General features: G+C 44.5%; 1 protein-coding gene across 2 annotated transcripts in view; it reads left to right on the top strand.

Moving 5' to 3' along the window:
* The window catches only part of CNTN5 (contactin 5), a 2,193,251-nt gene that overhangs the window by 1,851,668 nt on the left and 318,766 nt on the right, over window positions 1-22,817 (top strand). For both annotated transcript variants that reach the window (XM_073582945.1, XM_073582944.1), the window contains one exon: window positions 2,296-2,471. In XM_073582945.1, coding sequence (XP_073439046.1) covers window positions 2,296-2,471 — 176 coding nt within the window. The remainder of the gene's footprint in view (window positions 1-2,295; window positions 2,472-22,817) is intronic.

Raw genomic sequence — 22,817 nt, 5'->3', positions numbered from 1 at the left:
AGCGACGCACCAGCGATCCCGACAACGATATGACCTGGTAAGGATCGCTGGTACGTCGTTACGTGGTCGCTAGTAAGCTGTCAAACAGACAGATCTACTCAGCGACCCAGCAACAATCCGGCGATCCGTATAACGACCTTGGTGGTCGTTGGGACCTTGTCACACAGCAGCTATTCTGACGACTCCTGCCTGCGTCCCTGAGTTCTGTGTCGCCAACGAGGTCGCTCGTCGGCGTCAAACACAGCGATGAATGCTGGCCAGCGGGACACCAGCGATCAGAAAATGGCCTGGGACATTCGAGCACGATCAGCGACATTGCAGCGGGGGGCCGGTCACCGCTATGTGTCACACGTAGCGAGATCACTGGCGAGATCGCTGTTGCGTCACAAAATCGGTGACGCAACAGTGATCTCGCTAACGTTCTTGTTATGTGAGATGGGGCCTTACAACCCAGCGCTGGCACAGAGATATCATTGACCACTTCTGCCAGCAATTCAGCTGCTCACCTTCAACAGAGCATCTCTTCCTCTCCCGCTTTGCTCTGTCGACGAGGCGTGACTGACAATGCCGTTGTTAGGATTGGTGGAATTCACCAAAAAAGAAATTATAATAAGGTGCATTCGCAACCCGGGGTCCACCGTGCAGTGATGGAGAAACCGCAGCTAGCACCTTGCAAAGCAAGGCTGCGCAAAAACACTTTACGCACAATGAGTTAAATGTCACTCAGTGTGCACAGAGCACAAAGTAACAAGCTCTGTTACACCACAGAGCGGTATTATGAAGCAAAGCAAAATGGACTATACCCTGTTAGACTGCACAGGCGTATAGAAAAATACTATTTGGGGTCCCTATAACTTAACCCCCCAGCGAAGACTAAGCTGGTGGTTGACCCTGCTCTGACGCCCGGTGCAGATGCTAAGTTCAAGTGGGAGTTCCCACCCTACACTAGGGAGTTCCCACCTGTTGCTAGACCAACACTCGCAGTGCTTTTAGCGGCACACGTGCACACAGGGTGGTAAAGTAGCCACCAACACACCAAACACACATGATACTAGCGCACAGGTGTGCACTCCAGAGGACCTTTTATACGTACAGCTCAAGTCCAGACAGACTGGACCTTGACTGTGAACCATTCAGAAACTGCCACATAACCAGAGCATCCCAAAGATGCTCAGTAGGGTGAAATCTGGACTTAGCCTCCAGAGTACAATGCTGCATCTGTAAATCAGTAGTCACCACAGGCTTAGCTGGAGGGCCAGCAGCAACTACACGTGTGGCATGAGCCTGGGCAAGGCGCTGGGGCCGGAATCTGTGCTGAGTAGTCATCCCAGCGGCTGAGCTTGAATGGGAGACCAAAGCACCAGACAAGGCTTGAGATCATCCCGTGCAGCAGGAGAATCCCAGCGCCTAACAGCCGTGCTGAGTGACAGCCGGCTCTCCGCAGTTAGGTAGTGGGAAGCCTGCTGTCAATCAGCATGACGTTGGCAGTCATGCCCTATCAACAGAGCACAACAGAAGATGAAGAGCTGCTCTGTTGATATTGAGCTGATGAATTGCTGACTTGACATCGGCGGAAGTCACTGAATTGCTGGTAGGATCGGTCTTTGCCTGCACAGATTGTCATTGGACACAACAGGTGGGTAGTTTATAGGCCCATAGTATAAACCAAAAAGCCTAGATAAACTCTTTAAGTTGTAAGCATAACTTAAAGTGGCGTTTCAGGATTTTTTTCCCAATAGGGGATAAAATAATATAAAAAAAATACCAGGTATCCGCTGTCATCTTTCCCACCACTCCAACACCACTAGTCAGGTTACTTTGGTGCAGCAGTCACAAATTGTATATGCCCATGACCGATACAGCCACTCATTGGCCTCAGCAGTCTTTTACCATACATACACCGTTGAGCCCTGTGATTAGATGCAGCAGTAATATATTGTAGTCATGACATCATGGCTGCAGCCTATCAACAAATACTGGGAAATACGATGGACAGGCGGTGCTGGAGCAGTGGTGGCTGAATAACCTTAATTTTTTTATTTTTACAGTTGGCAAACTTGGAGAGTAGATTATTCCTAGAATATCCCTTTAACCCAGGATGCCCTTATAGAGGATTACAAGGTCAGACTATCCCTATGGCATCATGTAGTTCAGCAAAATAATGTTAGGGGCATTCAATGCCAATAGTATTGGTTCTTATTTTTCTTCTTTCGCTAGATACATGGCAGAGGCTAAATATATGTTCTTAGTACAAATGATCTAAGAATTTTCATCTTCTCTCTATTGTATATATAGAACCTACAAAGATAGAACTAACACCAAAAAGAACTGAGCTGACTGTCGGGGAGAGCGTTGTTCTTAGCTGCAAAGCCATCCATGATCCCCTCCTTGAGATCAACTTCTTCTGGACTCTGAATGAACAGCCTGTAGATTTCGAAAAGGAAGATGGACATTTTGAAAGCATCAGAGCCGTAAGTAACTTTTGATTCTTGTCATTTATCAAATATCATTTAAAGCCATTGGTGCTCCATTCTCATTGAACTAAGAACACAACCTTTACTTTCAAATTTTTCAAACAAAAAACCCAAACATTTATATGATCAGATCTTTTATTACCTAAATCCGAGATCCATCCTTGCAACATATTTTGTAATTTGCTTTGTAGTCTTGAATAAAAATATCTTACCAATTGTGTCTACAGCTGCTATGCTACCTATGTGTTTCCATGGTTACAGACTGCAAACAAGCCTTGTGTAGTCTGTTCCTGCAGTCTGACTCTCCCAGATCCATCCTCTATTTCACACTAACATATCAGATGTACATTATCAACAAGATTATAAATGCAGGATCAGACTACGCAATGCTCATTTGTAGAGATGAGCGACTTCGCCTTTTTTAGGGTCGAGTCGGGTTTCATGAAACCCGACTTTCTCAAAAGTCGAGTCGAACGAAATCGACCGACTATAGGGAGAAGTCGTGAAACACGAAACCCAATGCAAGTCAATGGGGAGAAAAGTCGGCAGTGAGTGGAGGACTGTAAACACACCTGGCATAAAATTTAACCCTAGAGGCGCCGAAATGTCTCTCTCTCCCTCTACCACTCCAGCTATGCTCCCGCTACGCTACGCTCCGCTTCTCTCATTGGATGAAAAAAGTCACGTGCAAGCATTCGGCGAAACCCGACTTTGCCGCTTGGGTCGCCGACTGCATGGCCGACTTCACACTGTGGTCAGGTTTCGTTTCATGAAACCTGACTTTGGCGAAAGTCGGCGACTTTTGAATCGACCGACCTGTTTCGCTCAACTCTACTCGTTTATAGTCTGTAACCATGGAGACACATTGTGCTACAAAGGAGCTGCAGGCACAGAGCATTTTTAATAAATTACCAAATGGTTGCATAGGGGCAACTAGTCCTAAAGTGTTTAAACAAAACCCCCGCCCTCAGATGCAGTTTGTTTAACCCCTTCCTGACATCAGACGTACTATCCCGTCCATGGGACCCGGGCCCCTATGCCCATGGACGGGATAGTACGTCTAGCGCGATCAGCGGCGCCCACGTTAACCCCTTGCACACCGCAATCAAACATGATCGCGGTGTACCGGGAGTTAAAGGGAAGCATCGGCAGGGAGGGGGCTCCCTCCGTGCTTCCCTGAGCCCCCCACGGCAGCGCAATGTGGAGCACTGCTGCGGGGAACTCCTTTCCTCCAGGCCCCCGAATCCCAGATGGCGACGGGGGCCTTCGGGGGCCTGGAGGAAGCTGGCTTCCTCAGTGCCTGCAAAGCGCAGGCATGAGGAAGCCTTGTGCACTGCCTGTGACAGATTGCTGACCTGTCACAGTGATCTGTGATGTGACAGATCAGCGATCTGTCACAGGACAGTGATGTCCCACCTGGGACTATGTAATAAAGTAAAAAAAAAATAAAAAAAAGTGTAAAAATAATTTTAAAAAAAAATCGCCAAATAAATTCGTAAAAAAAAAAAAAATATTCCCCAATAAATTCATTTTTTGAAAATAAAAAAACCCCAAAACAATAAAAGTACACATATTAGGTATCGCCGCGTCCGTAACGACCCGCCCTATAAAACTGTCCCATTAGTTAACCCCTTTAGCGAACCCCTTAAAAAATAAAAATCAAAAACGAAGCAAAAAATAATGATTTATTATCATACCGCCAAACAAAAAGTGCAATAACACGCGATCAAAAAGACGCATATAAATATCCATGGTACCGCTGAAATCGTCATCTTGTCCTGCAAAAAACGGGTCCTGTTACCCTTGGAAAAATAAGAATTGAGGGTGAAAAGATCATTTTTGTGGAAAAAATATGATTTTTTAATTGTACGGCTTTATGTTATAAACTTCTGTGAAGCCCTTGGGGGTTCAAAGTTCTCACCACATATCTAGATAAGTTCCTTGGGGGGTCTAGTTTCCAAAGTGGGGTCACTTGTAGGGGGTTTCCACGGTTTAGGTACATCAGGGACTCTCCAAACGTGACATGGCGTCCGATCTGAATTCCAGCCAATTTTGCATTGAAAAAGTCAAACGGCGCTCCTTCCATTCTGAGCTCTGCCATGCGCCGAAACAGTCGTTCCCCCCCACAAATCAGGTATCAGCGTACTCAGGACAAATTGCACAATAACTTTTGCAGTCCAATTTCTCCTGTTACCCTTGGTAAAATAAAAAAAAATTGAACCTGAAGTATTTTTTTTGTGAAAAAAAGTTAGATGTTCATTTTTTATAAAATATTCAAAAAAATTCCTGTGACGCACCTAAAGGGTTAATAAACTTCTTGAATGTGGTTTTGAGCACCTTAAGGGGTGCAGTTTTTAGAATGGTGTCACTTTTGGGTATTTTCTATCATATAGACCCCTCAAAGTGGCTTCAAATGTGATGTGGTCCTAAAAATAAAATGGTGTTGTAAAAATGAGAAATCGCTGGTCAAATTTTAACCCTTATAACTTCCTAACAAAAAAAAATTTTGGTTCCAAAATTGTGCTGATGTAAAGTAAACATGTGGGAAATGCTAGTTATCAAGTTTTTTGTGTGCCGTATCTCTGTGATTTAAGGGCATAAAAATTCAAAGTTGGAAAATTGCGAAATTTTCAAAATTTTTGCCAAATTTCCGTTTTTTTCACAAATAAACGCAAGTTATTTGAATGAAATTTTACCACTAACATGAAGTACAGTATGTCACAAGAAAACAATGTCAGAATCACCGGGATCCATAGAAGCGTTCGAGAGTTATGATCTCATAAAGGTACAGTGGTCAGAATTGTAAAAATTGGCCCGGTCATGAACGTGCAAACCACCCTTGGGGGTGAAGGGGTTAAAATAACTACATTTGACTCACCCTCTCGAGGTCCAGCGCAGAGTCTGTGCCCTTGTTTCTAGTGTCTGTTATCATCTGCAGTGCTGATATCATATCAAGAGCATTGTAACCAATCAGTGACCTCAGCAGCTCTGGCCGAGTTGGCAGTGTGAGTCGCTCAGAGCCATAGAGCTTCATGATTGGCTGTAGCAGTCTCAACATGATGTTAGCACTGCAGCCAATCAGTGATTCTGCCTCATTTGGCAGTATGAGATGCTCAGTGATTGGCTGCAGAACTGTCAACATGACGTTAACACTGCAGACAATAACAGATTCCAGGAGGAACAGGCGGAGACTTGGCACTGGACTAGGGGAGGGTGAGTAAAGTGCAGTTTTGGTGCCTTAAATAAGTAAGCAACTGCCGTCCCCTTTCATCTCCAGGCCAATGATTTTTATATATATATTTTTTAAGTTAACTTTTTTTAAAATCTTTTCTAAAATGTTTTGTGTCTTGACCATTTCCATGTATTTTGTCCTCGTATTGAACGTGAGGCTATATACAGTACTGAATACATTGAAAATTATAATCCTCTAAATTATAAGGGTCATAAAGCTAAATAATGATAAGCTACCAAAGAAAGAGCTTTAAACAAGAACCACAGTTGAAAGGCATAATTTTTATTTATTTCAAAAAGATATATAAAAACTCATGAGGATTCAGGAGACCCACCACACCCGACGCGCGTTTCACACTGTAATGCTTCGTCTGTCGATTGCATTGTTTGTCAGTATTATCATGTTGTTGTATTGTTTCCATGTTATGCACATACCCATTTAATCATCTCAAGTGTACCCTCCTAGTTCCTTAACTGTGTTTGGTCTTGCTTCTTTTTAACATGTTTTTATAATAAATAAAAATTGTACTTTTTAACTTTGGTTCCTGTTTAAAGCTCTTTCTTTGGTGGCTTATATACAGTACTGAAGTAAGATTTAAACACCAAACAGTCTCAGCGCTTAATTTTAGGGCATTGATTTTGACTTGATGCTTAGGAAGATTTGATGATAGAATTTCCAAGCAGATTGTAGAATTTTAAGTCATGAAATCCGGTTTATCTAATCAAAAAAGTAAGAAATCAAGAAAAATGCTCCCTGGTTTTAACCAAACAGTGGGATTTGTAAACTTGTCACAGGTTCTACTTTGGGAAAAGTGAGAATAAATCTGAATGTGCTTCCTGGAATAAAGTCAGCACATTAAATGTTAGAAGATACTATTTCAATACCGAGAGATTGATCCGTATGCATGCTAACCTATCATTTCCCACGCCAGGAGTAAGTGGAGAGCATTAAGATGGCGCATAAATTCTATATATTGCTCTTATTCCTGTGTATTTTATGCACATTTGCATTTATATTATAGTATGCTGGCAGATGCACACTTAACCTTGAGTGAGGAATGGACATAATATAAGCTTTCACAGGAGATCTTACAGATAAGATGGAGAGTATGTCTGTTATTTTAATGGCAATATTGAATCAGCCCCTAGTTAATGCATTGCGTCCCATGGACGCCTTTAATTTCTCCGGATTTCTGGGAACACCCTTTGCATTTTCCACTTTATTACTTAGCATTTACATATTTAGCTTTCTCTTCATTTTCATCGATTCCTTTGACAGCGTAGATAATTTGAAATCCTATTTCTTTACCTACACAATTCTTATTAACCACAATAAACCCCACGCCGTTTGTGAACACGCCCCTGTAACTACCCACCCACAAGCTTTTATGCAAATCTGTATAAACCACAGCTCTTTGGGATTCATTTACAGGAAAATAAAAAAGACAGTATTATAAGAAATCATGGTGCCTACTAGTAAATTTTTGTGTGGGCAAACAAGCCAAAAAGTATCAATTGCAGAAAAAATCCAGGTTCAAAGATCCTAAAAAAACTGGAGTTTATTATTTAAATATTTAAAATAAATAACGGAAGAATAAATGTCGCAACCCCATGGGGGGGGGAAATAGTCAGAAAGATGCGTTTCAGACCACAGGGTCCTTATCCTTAGTCATTGCAGTGGACAGCGCAGACCAATAGTTGCTGCTTTGGCTTCCCTTGACCTCCTTTACTTCAAGGCTTGAACCATGTTTTTACATGGGTTTGGTGCTTTAGTTGGTGTAGAGATTTGCTTTTCTTTCACCCTCCGTTTATTTTCTTGTTTCGCCCCTCCATCTGCTGATTGTCTTTTGAATTAGCGGAGGGGAAAAATCTGAACACAATGGCTTATCCAACCAAACAACATAAGAATCAAACTTCAACTAAACAATAGAGATGAGCAAAAAGATTAGAACTTCCCTAGTTTAGCATCCAGCTTGGTCCTCCATACATCCAGATGAGGGCAGTGTTCACTTCCACTTTGGCAAACTTCTGTCCGACATACTCGGTGCCTCTGCCACTTACTATGCCACCGTGACATCAAGGCCTCACGCAATGTTATAATTAGACATGAGCAAATATGTTCGTAAAAACAATCTCCAAACCCGAATTTGCCATATTGGTACCCAGTTTGTGACGAATTTACATTTGACGCTCATTTCCGAACATGTTTGCTCATCTTTACTACCACTGACTCGTATGGCGTTCGACTATGTTTGGCGAATATTACAAACAATATTTGTTGGCAATCATAATCCGAACCGAATATTTAAAAATTTTCTCAACTCTAGTTTTAATGTGCACTGTGCCACGAGGTCATGACGCTGTGGAGGCCTAGTAAGCAGAAGAGGTGCCCCAGATGCTATGCAGAAGATTGCCGGTGTAGATGTGAACACTGCCCTGGTCTGGCTGCTATGAATGATCAAACTAGACTCCAGACCAGAGTTGTTTGAATCTTCTTTGATCATCTTTACTTACAACGCTTCTTTGATGATGTCAGTGGACAGTTAGAGGGCCCCCATACAAGTCAGATAGTTGGTGAGTCCTGCCAAAATTGATAATTTTTGAAAACTTTTATTCTTAATTCGTTTGGTAGAGCCTTAAAGAGAATCGATCAGCATGCCCTCTGCAAAAGTATTTATATGGTAATGCTAGGCTCTGAAAGATGATGTCATCTACAACTTTAGTGATGCAATCAATTTCTCCTTGAATGAACAATCCATGTTTTAATTTATATGCAAATGAGGCATAAGTGCTCAAAGAAGGAGAAAAAAAATATGCTAATCAGCTCACCTTCCAAGGAGGACAATTCAGTGTGAAAACCCCTTCTGATAACATAAGAACCTTGGTAGACCTTGTTTGGTCAGGGTGTGGTACACAAAGTGTAGGAACACACCAAGCTGGTATCCAGGTCAAAAACGGAGGAGAGGTCCATGGGGGCTGAGCTCCAGCACCCCTGAGAAAATGTTAAAACATAACTTTGTCTGTGCAATTTAAAACACGGTGAAAAAAACAAGAAAAAATTAAAGGCTTAGTGATCCTAAATCTTTTTTATCTTTTTTTTTTGCTTTTTTCATCGTATTTTTAACTGTACTGTAAAAGTTATATTTTACCATTTTCTCATTGGTGCATGAGCCCAGTCCTCATGGACCTCTCTTCCATAAGTGCTCAGACAACTTTCCTAGCCCCTGTGTCTAATTCCCACCAAGCTCCATCTACTTCTGCTTGACTGACAGTTCACTGGCTAGACTACTTAGCCAGTAAGTTGTGAATAAAAGGCCCGTTACACATAGCGATATCGCTAGCAATATCGCTGTAACGCCACTGGTTTTGTGACGTAGCAGCAATATTGCTAGTGATATCGCTATGTCTGATACTTACCTCCGACCGGCTCCCCCGCTGGTTATCGCTGATCGCGTGAGAACGTCCTGGACCATTTCTCATCGGGCGCATCCTGCTGGGCTTCCTGTTGCGCCAACAAGCGACACGTGGACGCGGGCGGGAGGACATCAGGATCTCCGCGTCTGACAGGTAAGTAGCCACCCCCGACCACTGCTATGTCGCTGGTGAGATCTGCCTGTGTGGCAGCTCACTAGCGACCACTTAGCGATGCACCAGCGATCCATATCGTTGTCGGGATTGCTGGTGCATCGCTAAGTGTAACGGTACCCTTATTCAAAGGAAGATTGAGGTGGTTGGGGCATAGAACCATAGAGGCAGAGGCTATGGAAGTGCTCTGATGACGCCCAGAATCTATAGATGAAAACAGCTATTTTTTAGTTAGGGATTAACAGGAAACATATGGATGATATTATCTTTCAGAAAGCAACATATAAACAGTTTGGGCAGTTGGATCATGCTGACAAATTCCCTTTAAGACTATGCTGTCCAGTTTATATCAAATACAAGGTCAGCTTTTCAATCAAGAATAAGATTAGCTTCAGATTACACAGAAAAATACAGGGAGGTATTGGAAACTGGGTAACAAATCTCTACAGGCGCAAAACAGATCTACACAGGAGCTATATACACTCAGCGATAAGTACATTCTACCAGGTAGATACAGTGTAGTTCCTAATGTTATACTACCTTTCATCTGTTTCATTCATGTATTTTTATATTTTTGGAAGTATAGCAAAAAGTAGGACATGGATGGCACAGTGTAATGCACCTCACTGTAAATTCCTCCCCACAAGCCTCACAAAGTGGAATTCCCAACAGCCTCTCACACAGTATAATTTCTCCAAAGTTCCCACACCGTATAATGCCCCTCAGCCTCACACATACAGTATGATTCTCCAGCAGCCCCTCACATAGGATGTTAGTGTAGGAGGAGGAGTCCCCGCTGTGTACCCGGGCCGGAACTAAGGAGACTGTCACCAAGGTTCCTAGGGGGAATTGTTTCTGGGGACATAATTAGGGGATGGAACACAGAGAGTTCTAGAAAGGTTGGGGGTGGAGCCAGTATAAAAGGGGCTGAGGACGCCAGGAGCAGGGAGTCGACAGAGCAGGAGAGAAGGAGAAAGGAAGCTAGAGGGCACCAGAGAGACGGAGCAAAGAGAGGAGAGCAGCGTCTGGAGAGACTGAAGGGGGACTCATCGCAGACAAAAGGGAGATGGCACCGAGCCATCCAGCAGAGAATCACCATCCATCCGCTGCTGCCTGCGGCTGCCACCACCTGACTCCAGCCCGCGACTGCGGACTGTCCGCTGTCGCCTGCGGCCACCACCGCCCAACTCCAGCCCATGGCTGCGGCCTGTACACACAATATGATGCCCCCACAGCCTCTTACACAACCCCACAGTCCCTCACATGATTCCCTCACAGTTCCTCACACATTATGATTCCCCCACAGCCTCTCACTATGATGGCAAAACAGCCTCTCACACAGTATGATTCCCTCACAGCCTTTCACGCAGTATGATGCCCCTACATCCTCTCACACAGTATGACTCCCCCACAGCCTCTCACACAGTAGGATTCCCTCACAGCCTCTCACACAGTTTGATGCCCCCACAGCCTCCCACACAATATGATGCCCCCACAGCCTCTTACACAACCCCACAGTCCCTCACATGATTCCCTCACAGTTCCTCACACATTATGATTCCCCCACAGCCTCTCACTATGATTGCAAAACAGCCTCTCACACAGTATGATTCCCTGACAGCCTCTCACGCAGTATGATGCCCCCACATCCTCTCACACAGTATGACTCCCCCACAGCCTCTCACACAGTATGATGCCCCCACAGCCTCCCACACAACATGATACCCCCACAGCCTCTTACACAACCCCACATCCCCTCACATGATTCCTGTTAGGGTCGGCGGAATGCACCAGATATAAATAATAGAAGGTGCGTTCGCCGCCCGGGGTCCACCGTGCGGTAGATGACAAGACCGCTGCTGGACAATGGCAGAAACGCTAAAGGTGCAGTACAGCGCTCGGGTTAACGTTGCCCGAGAGCCTAGGATCGGCTCTGTTCAGACACAGAGATGCCTAAACACAAAATAGAAACAGACGCTGGCCCTGTTAGCCTCACAGGGTAACCAGCGGGTGGCGTTGCAGCCGCAAACGCCAATGATCGCTGCAGAGGGCAGCGCGGCGGACAACTATAACCGCTGGGCGACGGTTTCGGAGAGCCGGACACCGACGGACGCTAGTGTAGGTGCAGTAAGCACAGTGGCGTGTAGCTTGCCACAACCTGGCGCTGACTAAACCAACATTCTGTCACTTTCTGTAATGTCAGAGGGAAGGGGTTTCATAATAAGTCAGTCACCAGTCCATGCATCCATCACCATACACACATATAAATCTTAGTCTACACTAGCGCATGGCCGAGCCACCATGCGGGCTTTTTATAGCCATGCGCTTCCGGGACCTTCCAGTACCCTGGAAAGGACCAGTCAGATCTGACGCAGGACCTGAGCATGTGACCCCTGCTCTCCAGTGAGGGGTCACATTACGGACATGCCCAGTAGCACAGCACGAGGACTTAGCCTCTGGAGCGGTTCCCTGCAGGGCAGGTTGTGCTACCATTGCTGCACCAGTGGTGGCAGCAACATCCAGGCTCCCAGAACGAGTCTGAGCAGCACGCCTGGCTCGCCGTGATTGCTGAGCAGGGCCCAGGGCGTTCGGAGCGGAATGGGAGACCGCTGAATGTATGGCTCTGGATTCCTGCTGTGCAGAGCCAGAAATCCGGCGCCTAGCCATTCCCTCACAGTTCCTCACACATTATGATTCCCCCACAGCCTCTCACTATGATTGCAAAACAGCCCCTCACACAGTATGATGCCCCCACAGCCTCTTACACAACCCCACAGCCCCTCACATGATTCCCTCACAGTTCCTCACACATTGATTCCCCCACAGCCTCTCTCACAGTATGATGCCCCCACAGCCTCTCACACAGTATGATGCCCCCACAGCCTCTCACACAGTATGATGCACCCACATCCTCTCACACAGTATGATGCCCCCACAGCCTCTCACACAGTATGATTCCCTCACAGCCTCTCACACAGGATGATGCCCCCACAGCCTCTCACACAGTATGATACCCCCACAGCCCCCACACAGTATGATGCCCCCACAGCCCCTCACACAGTATGATGCCCCCACAGCCTCCCACACAATTTGATGCCCCCACAGCCTCTTACACAACCCCACAGCCCCTCACACGATTCCCTCACAGTTCCTCACACATTATGATTCCCCAACAGCCTCTCACACAGTATGATGCCCCCACATCCTCTCACACAGTATAACTCCCCCTCAGCCTCTCACACAGTATGATTCCCTCACAGCCTCTCACACAGTATGATACCCCCACAGCTCCCACACAGTATGATGCCCCCACAGCCCTTCACACAGTATGATGCCCCCACAGCCTCCCACACAATTTGATGCCCCCACAGCCTCTCACACAGTATGATGCCCCCACAGCCTCTCACACAGTATGATTCCCTCACAGCCTCTCACACAGTATGATGCCCCCATATCCTCTCACACAGTATGATTCCCCCACAGCCTCTCACACAGTATGATGCCCCCACAGCCTCTCACACAGCATGATGCCCCCACAGCCTCTCACACAGTATGATGCCCCCACAGCCCCTCACACAGTATGATGCCCCCACAGCCCCTCACACAGTATGATGCCCCCACAGCCCCTCACACAGTATGATGCCCCCACAGCCTCTCACACAGTATGATGCCCCTACAGCCCCTCACACAGTATGATGTCCCCACAGCCTCCCACACAGTACAGTGTCCCCACACTTTCCTAGTATATCTCTGCTCGCTACTCCCAGGCTACTAAATTGGTCTCTGGCCACGTAATTTACAGGTCCTTTCTTGAGGTCACAGTTACAGTTGAAGTCGGATTGGGTCATACCCATATCTCCCTGTCAGCTCCACAAATTCAGGAATGTGTTGCTGGACCCAGGATGTTTGTGAAGTTTACATACATCTACTACATAGTTGTCTTGAAGCAGTTCCAAAAATTATTGTAAAATAAGATACCATTTCAAGTCCTTTAGAAATACAGTGAAATATAGGATTATGGCATTATGTTGCACTTCTATAGTATTCACGGGCTTGAATGTACCCCTTTAAGACCATGGTTAAAATGTAGAAAACTTACATGTATTGAGTTCATTGGCGGCAGAGACTCTTCTACTTGCTCACATAAAATGACAAAGTAATTCCTTGCAGCATTTTTGTTTATATAAAGATTGTGAATGTGAATTTCTCAATTTATCAGACCATTCAGTGAGAGAGAGATTGTTTGTTCCTTTATATAGATTTTTTTTATTAAGTCTCTTCTCAAAAAGTCATCTAAATTATATATCTCTTGAATTGCAGTTTCACTTTATTGGCTTTCTCTCTAGATTTCTAAAAGTCTGTTATTATAAAGTTTTGCTTGTCTATTTTTCAATTTGCTAGGAGAAAAAAAATAAAACAATTCTGCTCTCATTATCACTGAGTCAATGTTCCACCTGCTGAAAGTAAAAAAAAGAAGAAAAAGTCAAAACGGAGGATAATATACTCTTCAACCACTTAGAACCCATTTTTTGGAACCCCAAAGTATTAAAAAAAATTTTTTTGAGAGAATACCATGGGGTATTCCACTACTTTGATATTTTGAGCATTTCTTGCATGATTAGAAGATTTGTGGCAGGACTAGTCCAAGGAATAAGACACCCCGCCAGAGAGTGTCGGACTGAGATACCAAGGGTCCAACTGTAGCATTGACTCTTGGGGCCTACTGTTCATCTACATGCAGATATTATGTTACCCTTATTCACAAATTTGCCAAAATTTGCTAACTTCTATATAATAAGAAACTGAGTAGTTTGTTAAATGAATGAGATGCTGCCTTTGTTTATACATAGACAACCAAGTGTATAGTGCCAGCTAATGATCCTGTAAATGGCCAGTCCGAGCCTGCCACCGGACTAGTACTGCCGCATAAGCATATTCGGTGCTACAGGATAAAAATTAATTGATACATCAAACTCCCTATCAGATTAAACCATTAGCACCCATACTACTAAAGCAAAGGTTGGGGACAGTTTGGAGTCCTGATAGATTCCCTTTTTAGGAAAGATGAGCGATGTTTACAAAAAAAATTCACACTATCCTGAATTCAAATTTTTTTTGTGATTCACTGTGAATTCAACAAACGGATGGCCGGCCACCATTTTGCTGATATGTAGAGAGTCAGAAAAAGGGTAATTTTTTTTTAAATGTCAACTCTCTGCTCATCTGACTCACCACTGCAGTCCCTTGTATGGATCTCCACATGTCCTCTTCTTTCCTTTGGCACCATGCATGCCAGTAGCGCTTCCTATATCTTTTCTCTGCGCAAGGGCTTCCGACGCAGTGTAGGCCTCTGACATCAAGATGTCCTGGGGATTGTTGCGTGAGGCCGAAGTGCACTGGTGGAGGAACAGACATGGAGAAGGCTGAGGCAACAGAACCAGTTTATGATGAGGTTAATGTTTTTTTGTATTTTTTCACTCAATGTTTATTACACCCAGGTATCTACAGAGACCCCAGAGCATAATTGTAATGGGGCTGTGTCAGTGGTCACCTAACTGTTCTAAAAATGGCAATCACAAGCAGACTTGGTGCTAGCCACTCTAATTTAACAGATCCCAGAGGTTGCCTTGGCTTTCAGACTTTAACTTTTGTGCAAGCATCTGGACTTAAACAGGGATCCCAGGACTGGATCCATGGGGTGGGCTGCTGGCCGGTGGTACTGGGTGGCAGGATTAGTCATGTTGCTGGGTCTGAACTAGAATGGCAATATAGGTACAATATCAGAGAACGCAAGAGTAGTTGTTAAACAGTCCAAGGTCAAAACCAGGAAAACAAAAGACAAACAGGAGCTGAGAAGCAGCATCAATTCTAAGGAAGAACAAACTATATCTGACATATCACAGAAGTAATCTGCTAGTATTAGTAGTGTGTGGTGATTTCCAATTGATCACAGCAGGCATCTGATTATTCCTGCTGGACAGAAGACAGACCTCTACTGCCAGACTGGACAGCATTGTAAATTTCAGCCACCTTAATCTTAGAGCCTTGTCAGTGCCTGTTCCACCTGGTCTCATTGTCTTCACCGTCATTAACACCAACCCCAGAATGAATATGGCTGATTACTGGAAAATGTAACATAGTATTTAAGGTTGAAGAAAGCCTTTAAGTCCATCTAGTTGAACCCATTGCCTAACATGTTGATCCAGAGGAAGGCAAAAAAAAAAAACATGCGGCAAACACTATGTTCCACATTGGGGATAAAAATTCCTTCCCAACTCCACCTATGGCAATCAGGCTAGTTCCCTGGATCAACACAATATCATGGGATTTAGTATATATACCCTGTAACATTATGCTTTTCAAGAAAGGCATCCAAGCTCTTCTTAGATTTTAGTAGTGAATCACTTATTACAACATCATATGGCTGAGCGTTCCATAGTCTCACGGCTCTTAGTCTGGGTTCACTCGTAGCAGAACTCTCGCGGAAATTACCGCAAGAATTCCGGAATTCCATTCCATGGGAAAATCGCATTTTAAATTCCCGCGATTTTCCCGCGGAAAAACTAGCATTTTGCAAGCGTAATTAGCTTGCAGAATTGCTAGCGTTTTCCAAGCGATCTGTAGCATCGCTTGGAGAACTGATTGACAGGTTGGTCACACTCGTAAAACATAGTGTTTGACGAGTGTGACCAACTTTTTACTATTGAGGCCGCCTATGCGGCCTCAATAGTAAAAGATAGAATGTAAATAATAATAATAATAAAAAAAATTGTTATTCTCACCTTCCGACGTCCCGCGCAGCCTTCCCACCTCTCTCCACGCTCCCGGTCCCAGTAATCCTTTGCGACAATTACCTCGATGACGTCCGTTCTCGCGGGATCGCGACATCTCGCGGTCATTCGTGATGATGTTGCGCGAATGACCGCGAGACTTCGCGATCCCGCGAGAACGGACATCATCGCTCTCAAGGGCTTACTGGGACCGGGAGCGTGGAGAGGCGGGAAGGCTGCGCGGGACGTCGGAAGGTGAGAATAACAATATTTTTTATTTTAAATTCTATTTTTTACTGCGATATGGTACACAAAGCCCGGAGGACAGTCTCCTCTCCTCCAGACCGTGGGTACCATCCGCAAATGTTCTGCTTACTTTTCGCATGGTGTGCACAGCCACATGCGGAAAGTAAGCAGAACAATGCATTTCTATGGGTGCGGGATCGCCGCGATTCCGCGAAATTAATGAGCATGCTGCCTTTTTTACCGCAAAGCAATTCCGCCGCGGTAAAAACTGCAGCATTAGCACAGCATTGCGGAATCCCATAGGAATGCATGGGATGCTTATTTTTCGCGTTTTCGCGGCGAAATCGTGCGGTTAAAACCGCCGCGGAAACGCAAAAAAAAGCCACGTGTGAACTCAGCCTTACAGTAAAGAATCCGCGTCTGTGATTATGACTAGACCTTCTTTCCTCCAGACGTAGAGGATGCCCCCTTGTCCCCGTCACAGGTCTAACAGTAAAAAGATCACTAGAAAGGTCTATGTACTGTCCCTTTATATATTTATACATTATAATAAGATCACCACTAAGCCTTCGTTTTTCCAACCTGTCTTGGTATTGCAGACCCCCCAGTTCTCTAATAACCTTGGTCGCTCTTCTCTGCACCCACTCCAGTTCAGCTATGTCTTTCCTATACACCGGAGACCAGAACTGCACACAGTATTCTAAGTGTGGTCACACTAGTGACTTGTAAAGAGGTAAAATTATGTTCTCCTCATGAGCATCTATGCATCTTTTAATGCATCCCATTATTTTATTTGCCTTTGCAGCAGCTGCCTGACACTGGCCACTAAATGTGAGTTTGTCGTCCACCCATAAACCCAGGTCTTTTTCACTGACAATTTTGCAGAGTGTTTTACAATTAAGCACATAATTATACATCTTGTTTGTTCTACCCAAGTGCATGACCTTAAATATATCCCCCTAAAGCTCATTTGCCATTTATCAGCCCAAGCTTCTAGTTTACATAAATCCTCCTGTAATTTAAAATTGTCCTCCTCTGTATTGATTACCCTGCAGAGTTTAGTGTCATCTGCAAATATTGAAATTCTACTTTCTATGCCCCCTACAAGGTCATTAATAAGTATGTTAAAAAGAAGCTGGCCCAGTGCTGACCCCTGTGGTACCCCACTGCTAACCACGACCCAGTCAAAGTGTGCTCCATTAATAACCACCCTTTGTTTCCTATCCCTGAGCCAGCTCTCAACCCACTTACACATATTTTCCCCTATCCCCGTTGTTCTCACTTTATGTATCAACCTATTGTGTGGCACCATTGTAAGGGGTGAAGAGGAAGAAGTGCCAGAAGGGGGTTACCTATCCTGCTCCATGTTCAGAACCACATAGCCAGGCAGCAGGTTTGCCGGGGGAAGACTTTCTGACCTGAACCAACTGCACCATGTGACTGTAATGGGCAGTAGGGGAAGAGAAGGGGCGGTGAACCGGAAGCTGTGCAGGCTGAGGGCGCGAAAGCTGAGCGCGCCGGAGACAGAGCAACGCATGTCACATAGAAAGCAGGCTGCAGCACCATGCTCCAGGAGAGAGAGAACTCCCCGTCAGTGGACTTGGACTAGATATAGAAAGCCCTGTCTGTGAGTATTTGGACTCCGTAGCCTCTGTAACCAGAGGAGGCTTTCCCCCTGACAGTGCAGAGACAGTGACCCGAGCGTGCAGCCCCGGTGCCTGTGGTGACAGGCCAGAGCCCCTGAGTGTGGCACAGAAACTTCCCAGTGTGCGCAGCATCATTCCTGCGGAGAGACTGACAGTGTATCATACAGAGACTTAGAGCAGGGGAGACTCAGGTTTGCAACGTCTCCCTGCTTTCTGCTTTAACCCATGAGGTCCCGGCTTCATCCAGAGGAGAGACTGCAGAGACTGCAAGCGCCGCTGTTGATTGTGCCATATGGGAGAAAGAGACCCTGCAATCAAGCTTTCCCCAGACTGATAAGTTACAAGAATTCCAGTTTAACCATTTCAACGCTGCATAACTTTCCCTAGCCTTTTTATCGTTTTACCGTTTATTCTGTTACTTTTAACCCCCACTGCTTCTCCCTGCACGGAGAGTCTATTCCCTGTAAATATACCCGTTAACTCTTGATCTGTCTCTGATCCGTGGCAACATCCTCAGTACCTGCGGTTTATTACACCGTTTCAAAAGCTTTTGAAAAGTCCATGTACACCACATTCACTGTGTTTCCTTGGTTCAGTCCGGAACTTACCTCTTCATAGAAGCTTATCAGATAAGTCTGACAGGAACGGTCCCTCGTAAACCCATGTTGATATTGGGTCATGAGGTTATTCTTCTTCAGAAACTTTAGTATAGTATCTCTTAGAAAACCCTCCAGGATTTTACCCACAGTTGAGGTTAAACTTACTGGCCTATAATTTCCAAAATAAGTTTTTGTCCCCTTTTTGAATATTGGAACCACATTTGCTATTCGCCAGTCCTGTGGTACAGACCCTGTTAATATGGAATCTTAAAAGATTAAAAAATAATGGTCTATCAATGACTGTACTTAATTCCTGCAGTACTCGGGGGTGTATCCCATCCGGGCCCAGGGATTTGTCAATTTTAGTGATTTTTAGACGCTGACGTACTTCCTGCTGGTTTAAGCAGGTGACAATAATAAGGCAAATTTTATCCTCATTAAATAAATTTGATGCAAATAGAATTTCCTTGTCAGATTTGTGCAAACTGCTAATGTGGCGCCCCTGAGGCTCAGTCGCCACAGAGGTACTGCAACTCCTCCTGAGGTGTGGTGCCCCACCATCCAGGTAAGTTGGAGGCTCCTGACCACGCTCCAACACTCGCACCCCACACAACAGAGTAGTTCAGCAAAGCCACATTGCGACTCCTTGCTTAGAGAGTAGCAGAGCACCTTTGGTGGCTCCCTGCTTGGAACACGAAACGTGCTGGGAGGCGGGTGGAGTTGAGAATACATAAAAGAGCGGGAATGTTTAGGATTACAGGTCAGTCTGGGAGAGGAAGCCTCGCGGAGAGGAGTGAGGAAAGATGATCCCTGAGAGAGGGATGGAGGAAGGAGGTGCTGCAGCAGACCTCAGTGACCTGGGTCTGCTGGCATGGGAAAGGAAAGGAAAAAGACATTAAACTGAAACCTGATCTTCCATAAGAGAGAGAGATTAGTACGGAATGAAGAAGAAAAAGGGAACAGAGAGGACGTGGGTTAGGAGAGAACCCTGCCTAGAAGTTCTAAGCATAAGGGTGGGGCCCGGTCCCCGAGGTTGTATGGATGCTAATGGTCCTGCAGCAGACACTGGTGGAGTAGTGGGCTGTAAATGCACTACTCCCATCTTAGACTTGGGGGCACAACAGCAACTTGGATAGAGAGCCGGGACTCAGGAGTGAGGAGCCCCCGAAGCAGGCTACAGCTGTCTGCCGTACAAGTAGAGTTCTTGGGAACATCTGTCAGGAGGAACTCCAGTGTAACTCAGTACTAGGAGATCTTGACACAAAAAGGTGCTATAAAAGGATACGTTCAGAAAGGTACATGTTGGCGGAGCGTTGAAAGGGAGCATTCCATCTGACCTGGAGGTTGATTGGGCCTCTGACCCAGAGGACACGGTACGGAGGCAGGCACCTGTGTGTACTACAGACTGTGAGTAAAGCTTTGGAACTACAAGCCCTGGTGTCCTCCATTGATTCTTGCGTCAACACACCCAGCACTGCTACATCTGGGTACCATCTTTCACACCGTTTGGGTCTCTCCTCTAACTCCACATCTACACTGCCCTGTGGCTATAGCTTCACCTGTGGGGAGCTTCACCATCTTTGCTGCAACACACCACCAGCCCCAGAGGATCTGCACGCAGCGTCGGCTTAACATCTCACTTGCCAAACACTACAGGTGACGTCACGAACTATTCCATTAACTACATTCCACCATTCAAACTCCCCCTATTATTTGGGCGCCCAGGGCCACGGACCTGCTCACTGCTGCTGTGACACATCCCGCTGACACTGGCCCGGTACCGAGTACCCCACAGCCCTGGTAGGGCGACACACTAAGTTTTTATCTTGGTAGATTCACACATCACCACTTTTGGGCCCCATACACATTAGTTTAATATTGGTCAAGCATGTTGATTTTGGCGAGATTAGCCACTCATCTGATGTGTGTGGCACCTCCAGACTCTTCCTCAACAGATCATTCTTTTGTTCTCAGGTGATAAAAGTAGCAGTTTTCCTCCCCTTTTCCAAGCAAAAACAGATGAACAGTCAGGACATTTATGTGTAGGGAAAGTCAGTTGAGGCAGTTATTGGCTGAACAAACTTTCCTCCAAATGTACAGTATGGTCACCATAAGGCTACAAATAATTAAGAAAGAAGGAATCATGTATCTTATACAGTATATTAAGTATTGCCTTGACGACGACTTGAATTAGGCTTATTTTTTATTTTTACACAAATTTGCATACTTATGTTTTATCTACTGCCACTTTGGTTTTAATATCTAACAGTTGTATGAAAAGTGTTTGACCAGAAGGTCTTAAAGTTATCTGTTTCGTTCTCCAAAAAATATTTTCACGGTTAATGTCATGACATTGTCTTCATCCAACTTTTTTTTGTCATCCTCTTCCGCTCGACCCTTCAACTCCTCTATGCATCGTTGTCTTTTCCAGATAAGTGGACTACTTATACTAAGTCTGCAAGAAGATGAGCCTTCATTTATTCTTCTTTGAAAAGTTAATCGATACCTTCGCTTCTGTAGTCAATGACACCCATTCTTTCTAGTAGTTTGAAGCTTTTTTCTCATGAGCATGAGCATAATATTGCCCAAACAATAGAGAACATTGGGCATGAAGAATTAAAGTGACTTGCTTGGTTTCAGAGCGCAATTTTAGAAATCTCCTTGTTTTGATTCTTTGTTCGAAAGTCCATCTACCACCTAACAATCAAAGCTTTCTTTTCTTCTATACTTTTTCTCAGGAGATACATTTTAAGGTAATGTTCAGCAGAGGAAACCTAAAGTCACTTTGCTGGTTTCTTCGTAATTGAGATAAAATTCTTAGCCTTATGCCATGCAATCTCCACATACAAACATGGCATTTTTTTTTCTCTGGTAATGTTGTAATTTCTACAAACTTCTCTTTGAAATTGTCAGACGAGTGTGGAAGTTCACTACTACGGCTCTTTTTGATCTAAGCTATGGAACAGATAATTGGATGGCAGTCTGGCTAAGGATGTAAAGTTTTTTTTTAAACTGACCTTAAAATATCATACACAATTTTTTTTTTCCAGAAAATATGTCTGTAAAGTGGTAGAAGGGTTAGTAAATACGATTGGACTTCATAAAATATCCATGTCGAGTTATGTTCTTTCTGAAGACAACTGAATTACTCAATTCACAATAAAATGTTTTAAAGTGGCTCAGAAATGGAGCTTAATTTTCAAGAGTCGAAACCATCATTGAAAAAAATGTCGCCGTGACTCTGGGAATCTTCTGCTTTTGGTGGTGTGTAGAAGACTAGGTCTTTAAATTCAACATTTTATTCCAGTGCATACATAGAAAAAAGTGGCATCCTTAGCAAAGTCAAAAGGTCCCCAGAATAGTGCCAAGTTTTATCATTCTGAACCATGAGGAGATTCGATTTGATCTAAATACATTTTGACGAAATCGAAAATGGGCAGAGTTATATTATAAAAAAATTCTCATTTATCCTAGAATCTCACGTGCCTCCTTATGTTCCCAATGACATGCATCGCCCTCACGTGTCAGATTTCAGCATCAGGAACGATTTAAGCCTTTTCCGACACTGGGCGTAATAATATGCTCATGTTGGACTTCCTCCCTTTGATGTGGGCTTTGGCACTGAGCCCACATCTTTCCCAGCACATGTCAGCAGTTTTGAAAAGTTGACATGTACCTCTAACAGCGGCGGGTGGAATTGCGATCCACCCGTGGCTGTTAACCTGTTAAATGCCGCTATCAATCTCTGACAGCGGCATTTAACTCACGCTTCAGGCAAGCGCACTGGAAATCCCACCTAGTAGTGAACGTAGGTCATCGATGGATCATCGGCATGACAACCAGAGGTCTCCAGTAGACCTCTATTGTTGTCATAGCGAAATTGCTATAAGGACCACTCGGTTTTCGGCACTCATAGCAAGTGATCATTTCTGCTACATACAGGCGATCTGATCATCATCTGTATGTAGCAGAGCTGACCAGACAACTGCAGCTTGGAGGCTATTGAAGCATGCAAAAAAAAAAAAAAAAAAATGTTTTTCAAAATATTAAAAAATAAGAAAATGAATGTTCAAATCACCCCCCTTTCGCCCCTTTCAAAATAAAGGAATAAAAAAGTGAGACATACACATATTTGGTATCATCATGTTCAGAATCACTCGATCTATCAATATCAAAAAAGAATTAACCTGATCGCTAAACGGCGCAATGAGAAAAAAGTCAAAAGGCCAGAATTAAGTTTTTTTTGGTCGCCGCTATATTGCAATA

The sequence above is a fragment of the Dendrobates tinctorius genome, unplaced genomic scaffold, assembly GCF_039654945.1.
Source record: "Dendrobates tinctorius isolate UK_male_01 unplaced genomic scaffold, ASM3965494v1 ptg000075l, whole genome shotgun sequence".
Taxonomy (NCBI): Eukaryota; Metazoa; Chordata; class Amphibia; order Anura; family Dendrobatidae; genus Dendrobates; species Dendrobates tinctorius.
The sequence above is the reverse complement of the archived record's forward strand: the minus strand, read 5'-3'. Positions and strand labels throughout refer to the sequence as shown.